Source organism: Oculina patagonica, chromosome 13, assembly GCF_052425735.1.
Source record: "Oculina patagonica isolate OP01 chromosome 13, crgOcupat, whole genome shotgun sequence".
Taxonomy (NCBI): domain Eukaryota; kingdom Metazoa; phylum Cnidaria; class Anthozoa; order Scleractinia; family Oculinidae; genus Oculina; species Oculina patagonica.
In genome coordinates this window covers 21,742,087-21,754,910 of record NC_135770.1, presented here as the reverse complement: position 1 = coordinate 21,754,910, position 12,824 = coordinate 21,742,087, and the positions used below count along the sequence as shown (strand labels likewise).

General features: G+C 37.2%; 1 protein-coding gene across 2 annotated transcripts in view; it reads left to right on the top strand.

The window, feature by feature from the left end:
* LOC144636228 (uncharacterized) overlaps nucleotides 1-12,824 on the top strand; it is a 46,530-nt gene that overhangs the window by 4,047 nt on the left and 29,659 nt on the right. For both annotated transcript variants that reach the window (XM_078495385.1, XM_078495384.1), the window contains exons 4-19: nucleotides 1,477-1,546; nucleotides 1,656-1,714; nucleotides 2,999-3,082; nucleotides 3,640-3,704; nucleotides 4,319-4,394; nucleotides 4,983-5,033; nucleotides 5,242-5,354; nucleotides 5,781-5,862; nucleotides 6,048-6,119; nucleotides 7,203-7,289; nucleotides 9,066-9,156; nucleotides 9,253-9,308; nucleotides 9,809-9,885; nucleotides 10,910-10,971; nucleotides 11,511-11,547; nucleotides 11,777-11,939. In XM_078495385.1, the coding sequence (XP_078351511.1) occupies nucleotides 1,477-1,546; nucleotides 1,656-1,714; nucleotides 2,999-3,082; nucleotides 3,640-3,704; nucleotides 4,319-4,394; nucleotides 4,983-5,033; nucleotides 5,242-5,354; nucleotides 5,781-5,862; nucleotides 6,048-6,119; nucleotides 7,203-7,289; nucleotides 9,066-9,156; nucleotides 9,253-9,308; nucleotides 9,809-9,885; nucleotides 10,910-10,971; nucleotides 11,511-11,547; nucleotides 11,777-11,939 (1,245 nt within the window). The remainder of the gene's footprint in view (nucleotides 1-1,476; nucleotides 1,547-1,655; nucleotides 1,715-2,998; nucleotides 3,083-3,639; nucleotides 3,705-4,318; nucleotides 4,395-4,982; nucleotides 5,034-5,241; nucleotides 5,355-5,780; nucleotides 5,863-6,047; nucleotides 6,120-7,202; nucleotides 7,290-9,065; nucleotides 9,157-9,252; nucleotides 9,309-9,808; nucleotides 9,886-10,909; nucleotides 10,972-11,510; nucleotides 11,548-11,776; nucleotides 11,940-12,824) is intronic.

Genomic DNA, 12,824 nt, shown 5'->3' with positions numbered 1-12,824 from the left:
CAGTTTAACTAAAGATTACTCACTTACTGAATTTTTGAACAAGAGAAACCACAGAGATCTTACTGAATTTATTATCTCTTAAACCACTTCAGTAACTAACAATGATTGTGGACAATTATTTTTTGTTTTTATCCATCTAGTGGTTATTTGTTGTAGTTCACTGAACATTGCAATGCATCAATAAACAACACCATTGTTCTCATACAAAGACGTTCGTCAGTGGCCCTATTCAGGCTGTAAATTATACTTAATTGTGCATTACGCCCTTGAGTCATTTCTATAAATATCTTTCCTGTGGGAAATAAAAGCTCTAGAATCTGTTGAGCATTATTTTTCCCTTATTGGAAATTATTTGATGCTCTTAAAAGAAGTTTTGTCATTAGAATTGAGTTCTTTGGTGTTAACCTGCACCTATAGGCCTGGAACATCATTTGCTGTTTAGCAGAAATGTGATATTTCCTTAATGACTTGTATTAGTTATTGCTTTCAAATATTATCATTTTATGATAATTTGTATCGACTCTTTGCATGTTCCATGACATGCTGAGCAAGTCAATGTATACAGTCATGTACACTTAGTTTTTAACCAATATGTCTATGTGTGAACTGTGGGATGTGAAAATAATTAAAAAAATACTGTTTTCCTTAAACCCTACTGTTCTAAAATAATTACTAAGTTAACTAATAGGGGGAGGGGGAGGGGGCGTTAAAGACAAATTAATAATAATAATACAATCCAAGCTATTTATTGCAATATGCCTATCAAAAATTTCTGTGTGTATTGTTTTAATTATTCCAACTATAAAAAACTCCCTTGCCACTTTTCAAAACTCCTGAACCAATCATTTCTCCATTATTCCCAATGTTCATTTGCTTAATATGTACATGTATTTGTTCACACAAACTCTGCATATTAACAATATAAAATAAGTAAAAGTTGTGTTTGCCAATGGGTGAATTATGCCATTATTCTACTCTTTAACATTAAATCCTTAATATTGTAGAATGGGATATTTTTCACAGTCATGTATTTAGGGTTGGAAATTAGCAGTTGCCTGCTTGCCATTCACTTCAAACAAATATATAAATTTATTAATAAATTGTAAAATTGTTTTCTTCAGGTTGAAACAGAGTAGCTTAGGTTGGAAACAAATTTAACCTAAAATCAATTTGACCTGGCTAGCTACAACATACACATGTACCAAGAAAATTAAATATTCTAATACTTGGAAAATTTAATAATGGTCGAACACCTTGTATGGACACTTCTTTAATACGGACCTCTTTCTATTACAGAAACTTTCCGATGTCCCGACAAAATTCTGACATTCATTATCTTTAAAAAAACCTTTTTAATACGAACCCTCTCTTATACGGACAGTGAAACTAAATCCTTTGGTGTCCAAATTAGAGAGGTTCAACTGTACCAATGTTTATGAAAAATAATAATTTAACTTATTCCTTGTTTACTTTCAGGAGAAACTGCAACAGCTTGTTTTGTTGAGAAGTCCAGATGTTGTTACGATAGCTAGAGAACCGCAAAGTGGTGAGTTAAGTCTGCACTAAAGACAGTCTGATATCATAATAATTTTACAGTATTTTTCAAATTATTAATAAATAATCAATTTAATGATGGTTTCCTTTTTTCTCTGCAGATGAGGCAGCAGAAGAACTGAACAAAATCCTTTTGTTAATGTTGGGCTGTGCAGTCCAGGTTAGGCATATCAGAAAGTTAATTCATGAAATTAACATTTCTCAAGACATGTGAAATAGTGTTAATAAATTGTACACATTGTATTAGACAGTATGTTGTATTACACATGGGTGAAAACTAAGTTTTGGTGCTGGGGAGTGGGGGGGCGGGAAATCCTTGATTAATGTCAGGGGTGGGGTGGGGGGTTTGTTCGTACCTTTTTTAGGGTAAAATTCGTGAATTGGTACCGCTTAGGTGCTAAAACCTAAAATGACTGCTGCAAGAGTTGTCATGGCACCTTCTAGGGGCCTTTAAATATCTAAATTGACACCAATGTTCTCACTACTGTGTATGTCCAAATCGCCTTCACCATTCACCAACCTTGCCCTCAGTGATATCTAATAATTATATTAATTTATGTACCGTAAAGTTCCGTGTATAAGCCGCACCCCCGATTTGGAAGCTCAAATTTTGGAAAAAAAAATATACAGACCATAAAGTTTGAAGTTCAAGTGAAGTTCTGTTGGTAAACAATCAAGGGCAAACAAGCACGGTTTCGATACACTGATGGCCTGACGCGGTGGTTGTTGCAATGTTTAATATAAAATTAAGTCTCACGAAAGCTAAATTTCACTTGTCATACCTCCTTTTTAGTTTGAGTTCACAATATCTTAAACTTGGATGCTCTCTTGATATCATTTTTTCGAGATTATCACTTCTAAACTTTCCTAAAACACTTGTAATTCGTTCGAATCGTTCGCGAATGATAAATGCTTAGTAGCCAAGCTCTGAATTGTAGAGAGGAGTCTGGGCATTAAAAACAAACATGGCGGCATTTTCTTCGGAAGAAACCACGTTTTTATTTCAAGATTCTTGGAAACTGCTACCCGCAACAGGATAAAAACTTCATGCAGAATAAGAATTTGTTAATCCAGCAGATGTATTTGCTGTGAAGGTCAATAAAAAACCGAAGCGGTCGGCCATTTGCCTTGTGAGTATTTGCGTTTATCTCGGTGCCTTCTCGCACGCGGCGGAAAGACATGATTCAAAGTGACTGGCACGCTTTACTGCAAACAGCTTTGCAGAGGAACTAAAAGGTAGTGAACAACAACAAAGTTTTCAGGTTGTTATATGTTTATTCAATGACGTCTTGAGAAGTTTTTTATGAATATTAATTAGGCCTTTGAGAACTCCAACCTGAGATGTTTCCGTAGATAAGCCGCACCCCCAATTTTTGACTTGAATTTAGTGGAAAAAGGTGCGGCTTATACACGGAACTTTATGGTAACTATATATTTTTTTCAGAGTGATAATAAGGAGCATTTTATTGAAAGAATAAAAGGGATGGACCTTGAAGTTCAAAAATCATTGGTGGAGTACATTCAACAGGTAAATAAATTTTATTTGTTTTTATTCTTCCACTTAATCTTTTCACTAACCACTTCTGTTGGTCCAATATGGTAAAATAATTTATAAGAAATCCATGCACAATCAAACCCTTTTACATAGGGACTAGGTACAAAAAGCATCTGTATAGAAGGTTATTTAGGGATGGGGTCTGAACCCTGGGCTTTGCTCCCTTGAGCAAGCACAGTGCACAGCTTTCCACTCTAAATATGTATCTGTCCAGTGAATTGTTTGGATCATCTGTGGTGGATCAATTTGATATCATACTAATAGGAGAGGCTCAGTTCTCTAACTACCAGGGAGTCATTTCAGGCTTCTGAAACTGGCTAAAAGCACCTCTGCTAAATAGCTAGTCATGGCAAGATACAGATCGACTGTCCTTTACAGGCCCTTTTCCAATATGACAAAGATACTTGGGAATGACTGCATTTTTAGTGGAATGCCAGGTAACCTTTTCAATCATGCAAAGTCCATTCAGTTGGTCCACTTTTTGTTACTTATGCTTAGTGGAACTGTTTTTTTTTTTTGTCTTTTCTTAGATTACAGACAACCCAGACAATGTACTTGCCTTTCGAGCTCAAGACCTGGCGGAATACCCTGTAGAGTGAGTATTGTGGCTTGATGCAGCTTTAGGAGGACTTTGCAAATCAATATTGTACTGAACGTAGAACGATGCACATCACATTAACCCTACTGAAACTGTGTGTAGTTCATCTTCTAAATTGCTGACTGATAGTGCCACATCGTCAACCAGGTTTTGAAGAAAGCTAAAATTCAGTAGAATCCTGGTTTCTCCAACCCTCGGTTTCTCAAAACTATCCTGTGTACAGCTGTCCCGCTCCCCTAAAAAATTCCTGATTTTTTTGAAGGGAGCGGGATGGCTGTACACAGGCTACTCAAAACACCCGACTTCTCAAGCCAGTTTTGGTTTCCCTTGGATAGTACTTCTCTGTAATTTTACCTCCGATGTTGTGAACCTCCCAGTTTCTGGAAGCAATTTTCGTTTGCCACTTTGATCCAGCTTAATTTGAAATCCCTCATCATGACATTTTGTTTTGTTGAAAAGTGTCAGCAGAAGTGGTGTATTTTCTCCAATTTTAAATGTTAGGATCATTGTTGAATCAAAAATATCTACTTTAACTAAACCTGGCCTCAAGTACACATACTCATTTATGGTGGGTCTGTGGTGAAATTATTGTGTTTCTCTTCTTTTTGCAGCCAGCTTTTGCTTTTTGCAGAAAATATGTTTTATCACATGACCCAGCTTGCTGAAGATAGAGACAATTGTGTTGGTGTAAGTGTCATGCGTCAAATTGACAAATGAATTTTTGTAAAATGTATGTGTAGAATGTATCCATGGACTCTTGTACTGCAAGCTTGCACTAATGCTTAGGATTCAACAATATGATTTAGCTTTCTTCATCTGTAGATACAGTGTAAGCTTGCAGTGAATGATCACCACGTACGTACTTACAGATATTTGTATAGTAAAATCTGCATTTGAGCCTAGTGGCCGATAAGCTGGCATTGTAACCATTTATTTCCAGTTCCAGTAGCATGAAACAACAAGGATTACTTTTTTATCCCCTTCCCCTCCCCCTCCAGGGCTAACCCCGCCAGGGCACTTCAAGGGTAAGGTGTCTTTCCAAAAAACACAGCACAACTTTATGCAGAGTCCTGCTCACTATAACCCATTAAACCACCACACCTCCCCCAACATAGACATTGTTTTGTAGCCTCTAATGAAGAGCCCGATTTTGTTTCTACACTCTGTCAGTGTATCTTGGATCCCGGCTGGTTCTGCTTTAGAATAATGTTCATTGAACAATTGTGTACATATAATACATGTCGAATGACTAATGTAACGTTTGTTTTACAATAGATGATGTCTCATCTGTCCTATGAAAGAGATGCATTGCTTCGTGACAGTGAGGTGAGATGTTGTGAATAGTATTTGACATGCCCCTTTTTGCATGAATTTAACTAAATATATATATTTTTAACACTGATTTTTTTTAAAGTTGTTAATTTGATTTGATTTTTGTTTAAAACAATGCAAACTTTCATGACATTGAAATGCAAACATGTACTTGTGTCAATTTATCTTAATAATTATCACTTGTTTGTTTTTCCGTTTTAAGAACAAGAATCGTCGTGCATTTTCACCTCCGCCCAGTCCAGCTGTCAGCCACAATAAAGTAATGCCATCTGAGCATGCTAACAAGGAAAAAATTCGACTTCTGACAGAAGAAATGTAAGTTAGACACTTAATAGGTGTTGATACAGTCAACTCTCTCTTAACGGACATCTCTATAAGACGGACACCTCTTTAAAAAGGACACCTGGTGTTGGTCCTGTCCCTGCCGATTTTCAGTCATTTTACTGTAACTAAACTCCCTATAAGACGGACACCTCTCTGAGATGGACAGTTAGAGCCAATGACCCTGACTGTGTCAGTTTTAGAGAGAGTTGACCATACACGAAGTTACATTAGCCTACGAAAAGGAACATATTGATTGGTCCGAATTTTGCAGTACAGACCGTTAAACATCAATGTAAAATATATTTTTTTATGTCAAAGTTTTTGCATGCAAAGACCTTGTGAGAGCACAAAACTGTCCACATCATTTGTATGTGTCTTACGGAGTGTAACTTGTTTGATTTATTTTGTGTTATTTAGAGAGGAAAAGAATGTTGCCCTCTCAGAACTAAGAGATGAACTGCTTGCCACCAAAAAGAGTCTGGAAACACTGAGACAGGAGGTTAATAGGAGATAAATCTTTTCTGTTATTTTTAATCACTGGTACCACGATAATGATTATTAAATATACTATTAATGATCATTAATTTTATTAAAAATAAATAGAAAGAATTTACAAAGAAGTGACAAGAAAGCCTATGAAGAAACCATCAAGAAATAATTTGTTGTTGTTTTGCTCTTGTTTAGAACAAGCATTTGTCTCAAGATGCTCGTTGGGTTAAAGCGTACAGAGATGAGATTGATGCCTTGAAGTCAAAGGTATGATATACATGTATCAAGTCTACGTTATTTTGTACCATTTAACAATTATTCGCCGAAGGCGAAGTGATTATTCAACAATAATCACTGAGCCTGAGGCAAATAATTGTTTTAGTATAATTTTTAGAGGTGATCATCAAGAACTTAAAAAAATAACGATAGCAAACAAGAAAACAGCCAACACAAGTGTTCGCTTGTATACGGTGTAAACCAGTTTAAATCATCGATTGCAATCAGAATTTATTTAGTTAAAGCAATAAAACGGAACAAAACAAACACAATGCCAGAAAGATAGATGTCCGTTACCTTTGTATGATTGTGGATGACTTCTAAGCGAATGTGCAAATCCTCTAAAATTGAGTAGCTCTGGTGAGAAGAGAACTAAATAATGTTTGCTCAATCGATCTGACTGAGTTTCTCATCGATCGCCAAAACCGCCGTGTTTACGATCATTTCTAATGCATTGAGAATCATATCTTGAAAATATTTTCGGTCCAAAAGTCTTGGTAGTTAATTTGAAAAATTCCCAATGTTTAAAATATCCAGGACTTGGACTGGTTTCTTTCAAATCAAAGAAATTTTCATTCAGCAAAAGCGGTCATGTTTACTTCCCTGGATATCAAAGGTGGCGTGGCTAAGTAACCAAGCCTTCAAAGCTATAATCACCTCGCGCGGGGTGATTATAGCCTCATAAGCCGAGCTTCTCGACCAATCAGAATGCTTCAATTCTTATAATCACCTCTGAAAATATACTATTATACAATGTACAATACCGTACAGTGTTACCACATAAAATCTGACTACCAATGGGCTACCAAAATCTTGTCACATTTTTAAAGCTTGGCTTTATTAAAGGAGAAAATAACCCTCTAGAAGTAACGTTAAGAAAAGGCTTCAAGTCCGAAATTAATGAGGGTTGTTATTTCCGTCTGGGTTAAAAGAAAGTGGTTGTGTTAACTTGGTGGTCATAAGGCAGACTTGAGCTCTACTGTACCCTAGAAAATGCACATTAGAGAAGTGTTCTTGCAGGTGAATTGATAATCTTTAATCCTGTGATATAAATGTTTACTGTTATTTTTCTAGACGGATAAAGTTGATAGACTTGAGGCTGACAATCACAGATTTAAAGAAAAACTCCGTGATTTGGATTACTACAAAAAGAGAGCAGAGGTGAGTTGGAAGATTGGAGATTCTTTGTATTTAAGACTCGTAATATAGTTATTATAATTGTGTGCACGTATAGTTTCGTTATACATGTAGGTCAATTTAATAGTTGTAAAGTCAATTACTGACATGGTATCTTATATTGCTAGAAAGTAGAGGGACAGTAGTGTAATCGTTAGCACATTGCACTTTGGGTGCAGAAGTAGTCCAACTTGAGCATGGCTGGCTCAAGTCATTTAAAGCCCAGTTACATAACACTGACATGTTTTTTTTTGGCAAAAAGCAAACTGGGAGTTTTGTCCCTGCAACGTGCAACATTATTTTAGCAAGGCAAATTGCGCATGTTATTGTTATACATTGTCAGTATAATCCAGGCATAACTAATCGATGACATCAATGACATCAATGAAATCAATGAGTAATCAATAAGTAATCGATGGGTAATCAGTTGATTAGTCATTGATTATTGCCGATGATCAATGAGTAATCGATGACTAATCGATAGGCCACAAAATTTTTGGTCATCGATTAGTCATTGATTGCATTGATTACTCATCGATAATATAGTCTCGTGGTTGAAAACCGGAACTTGTAAAGTATAACACGCTATAACAATCTAACAATATCATGGTAACACGTGAAAAAAGTACAGAAAGTAAAAGTGCTTGCAGCTGTTCCGGTGCGTAATGTAAGTGCTTATGATGGCTGTCTTCCTAAGCCGAAGCAGTTTTACTTTGCTGACAAACATCCACCGACCAAAATCTATAACCACGTAGTCGATTCTTGTCTTCGTACTTGTTAGTTTCATTTCCAGACTGGTTGGTTTTCCTGTTCAATTGTTTTGTTATTAAATAAAGATTTGGGTAAAGTGAAATATTGAAATATCATCTGTATTTGTGCTTAGCCCTTCACGTCTTGATATGCCGGAAGGTTATTTGACCTTTTGTGAGGGCGTAATTTCGTCAACAAGAATGCCAGTTATAAAGCAAAATATGACTAACATAGAGAAACAAAATCACAAAAAATGGTTCAAGAAAGCAAGGAATGTGTCTTTTGTGTGCAGTATGATAGTTGATGAGTAATCGATGGGTCATCGATGAGTAATCAATAACATCAATAGGTAATCAATTACATCAATGAGTAATCGATGTCATCGATGAGTAATCGATAGGCCACAAAATTTTTGGGCTTGGATTACTCATCGATTACTCATTGATCATCGCCAATAATCAATGACTAATCAACTGATTACCCATCGATTACTCATTGATTACCAATTGATGTCATTGATCATCGATTAGTTATGCCTGGTATAATGAAGTTCCGAAGTTCCGTACATTTTGCTGAAACAGTAAGTTTAATTGAGCTGAAGAATATTGTTGGTTATACAGGGGACTTCGCCGGTTATAAAGGGGTTAGTTATACAGTGGAACCCCGATATAACGATCCTCGATGTAATGATATTCCCGATATAACGATAAATATTATGTCCCGGCAAAAGTTGCAGTAAAATGAACGGCACAGAACTCTGATATAACGATCTTGGATATAACGATATTCCCGATATAACGATGAGAATTTAGCGGACTGAACGTAAAATCTTCCCTGATATAACGATATTATCAGTACACAGTCACAAGTTAACTGAGCAAAATATCGAATTTAATTCAATAACATAACAGTAATCAAATAATCTCTAACGTTTCCGATAAAAGCTTTGTACGATGATATACGAAAATGATACTGTATTCTAAGTACTGTGCTGTTTTCTTTTCTTTTCAGGAACTGAAAGAACAGAATGAACTGTTATATGAAACAAAACTTGTATTGGAAGAACAACTAACAGGACTTAATTCTAAAGAAGAAAGAATTGGTGAGTTTATGTACAAGAATAAACTGCCGATTGTAACATGGTACTGAATCTCGCGTTCCCTTCTGAGCTTCTTTCTTTTGTACCTGTACCTTTCAGAAATCTTGGAGGAAGAGAATAAAAAGCTGAAGACCCACATTCATCATCTAGCAGAGGTGAAAAAATGAAGTCCCTAGTAGTTAAGGGAGCTCCTTTCCATACAGTGTTGCAAACATGCTTTCCATACTTACTTATAAATCCAGCATTTTATCCCAAAACCCTTATCATAACTATTGCCCAATTTAAATGCGTGCTTTAAATGTCCTTAAAGTTTTGTTTATAAGAATGTTGATTCTAAGATCGGACCCAATTTTTTAAAGCATGTTAAAACCCAAGCTTAAACTTACATGTAACTAAGAACATTTATTTTCTATATTTATTTTGCATTGATCTCAAAATACAGTACTCTTTTGTAAGAGAAATAAGATAAAATAAAACAAGATTTCTCCTTATCTGTGATACAGCTCATAAATTCATAAAAAGAGAACATTTAGTCTCATTTCAGCCTCAGCTCAAGAATTAGATGTCCTTATAAAAAAGAGAGTATTCACTTATTTCCATATTGTTTATATATACGTAAATTTTAATTGAAAAATATTATTTTTGTGCTTTTCAGGAAAGACAGTTTGACCAATTAAAGCTCAAAGAAATTATGGAGGAAAATGCTCAGTTGATCGTTGACAAGCAGAACAGGTCAGAATTCAAAACCTCTTTACTGTCTCCCATACATTTTACTTCACTGTATTTAGGAGAATATAGTTCTTAGTCAAGGTCTCTTTCTCAGATGTTTGAAATAAAAAGGAAGGGAAGTGAACAGACATTCGATTTGGGAACAAGTTTCTCGTATCGTTTAGGAAAAGCTGCTATTAAGGCTCAGACACATAGTGTGAAATTGCGCTCAATTTTGCTCACAATACAAAAACTGTTCATTGGACTTGAACCGCGAGTCTGTCCACCTTCGAAAACTGTTGCAATCAACATTGCTTGCTGAATTTCTGACGCGGAATAGTATTTTTAATTCTGCAACATTGTGCACATTAAATTTCTATGTATGTTCTCTATTTGCGACATCATCCGCAATCCGGGGTAGCACAACACCAACCATTCCTGCCTTCTTGCGAACGGACCTAATCTCAAATCCAAGCACGAGGTTTTTTGGCTTTAACGTTTTTGTACGTTTGACTAAGCACATGCAAATTCAAATGCTAGAGGATTTGGTACTCAAATAAAGTTACTGACTGACTGACTGACTGACTACTGACTGATGGATGGACGCACCTACAGACGTACGGAGGTACAGACACGCCTCCTCCACAGGCTTTTCCGGCCGTTTTCCGCCGTGGGGGGGGCGCGGCGGGTGGGGGCGGCGCGGCGCGAGCGGTGGTGCGGGATTACTGCATTTCCCCCGCGCGCGGCGCTGGGGACGGGCAGGTACAGACATACGGACGACCGAATGGACAGATAAACGTACAGCCTGGCTATTCAGTCTTGGCTAGATGATCTGGCTGTCGTTGTTGTTTGGTTATGTAATTGTGTACATAATTCTGGGTTGTTGCGCCTGAAATGTTGCGCGTAATTTTGTTGAGTAACACGCTGGTGATGAGAGTAACAGAAAAAAAATAATCAACAAGTAGAAAAATTGAAACGTGTGTTGTGGAAAAAAATGATAAGAAAGTCATTTCTAAGTTCGCATGTTTTTTTTTTTTTGCATCTGCAGTATGGCTGAGGCTGCTGCTTTAACATCAGAAATGGATTCCTTACGAGGGAACAAGTCTCCAGGTTCGGTTGTAAATTTATTTTATTCTTCTTGTTTACTCTTTTTATGATACCTTGCTTTATTGTATAACCAGCTAGATACATGTGATAAGATTTTTATATCTAATCGTACCTTTTTGGTACACTTCGGTGGCATACTGTGCCCAAATTGGCAATAAGTCAATCAGAAGCCTTGTCTGCTGTCCTGATTTCCTGCGATTTCGAGCTACTAACCAGGTATCGCCGGATTTTTGGTTGTAATTTGGGTACGCTAAATACAGTACCTTTTTGGTACACCTCGGGGGTATATCAGGCTCGTTTGGTTTCGCCATGGGTATTTTGGCTCAATTTAACTTAAACTACATCTCGCCAAAATACGAACCATGGCTCAACCAACCTCGCCTGATATGCCGCGGATGAGTACCAAAGATCACGGTTAGGTATAGGTATAAAAGTGTATAAAATTGTGCAATTCAGGAAACATTTACGTACAGCTGAAATCAGTATTAAAGCCGAAGATTTAACGCTTTGTGACGCTAACAGCTTTCCTTTCTTTCTTTCAGGCTCCACAACGTTTGCAAGCGAATATAGCGAGTCCAGGTAGGAACTTTGTAATATAATTATACTATCAATTCATTTTGTTACAGTTACGGTCAATCTATATCTTTTTCAGTGGCTACGAGAAGTCAAGAAGACTTGTACATTTAAGATAATCAGGTCGTACATTCTCAGACATTAAATGTTATAAAAATGTTGAGATAGTTTAATAGGAATTTGTCACTGCTGGCTATGAACGAGTTAAGGAACAGGGTGTTTCTTTCTTTTCTAGTTCAATTGAAGTGCTTCGAATGCAGAGGGAAAATCAGCAGCTACGAAAGACAATTGATGAGCTGAAGCAGTCTGGTCAAAGGATTATTGAACTGGAAGCTGAAAATGAACAGCTACAGAAGGCGAGCTTGGAGGGAAAAACAACTGTGTTCAGTCTCAATGAGGTAACAACTGGCTGCAATATGCCTGCAAGGGTTTCAGTTAGGAAATCAAACACAACCTTTAGTAACTGTTTAAGGATTCAATCGTCAATTGGCCTATGTGCTTGACACACAGTGCGCAGAAAAGCCTAAGGATGCCTAAAATTGTTGATTTTGGAGTTCTATCCTTTATGCTAGGGGGCGCGGCGGCTTAATGGTGAATGCGTTAGACTTCGGATCGAGCGGTCAGCGTTTGAGCTCTGGCCGGGGCACTGCGTTGTGTTGTCTCATCCCATAAATGGGTATCGGCAGTATTTAATGCTGGGGGTAACCCAGCGATTGACTAACATCCCATCCAGGAGAAGAGTAGAAAATACTTCTAAAGTTGCTTCAGGCTACGGAATCTGGGATAAGCTCCAGCTTGATGGGCCGAATGCAGAATTTCTCGTCCTTTATGCTGTGTCTGCTAAAACAGTTAGACTACTCGCCTTTGTTTACTAGGATCTCGTAAGCGTCTTGTTGACTATTCGTTCACGGGACTGAATATTCTGCACTCGTTCTGGGTCGGGCGGTGTGCAGCCTCCTGTGTGTCTACGGCTTCGGGCCTTGCTTTCGGTTGCCTATCTCTCTGGTTGCGTACTTTGCTTTGGTGCTTGCGGTTAGCCTTTTTGGGTTGGAGCTCTTGGCAGCTGGTCGTTGGTGGCTTAGTGTTGTCCCGCTTGGTTCCGCGACCGGTTCGTCCTCTTTCACTTTTTAATTTTCTTTAACGTAAAAAAAGTTAATGATTATATCGATTATGCAAAAATAAGAAGTCTTACTACATGAACTGAGTGCAGAATAGTCACTCCCATTCGGATCTCATGTAATGCCATTTGTTGCATTGTGATTTACATCCATATATTTTTATCA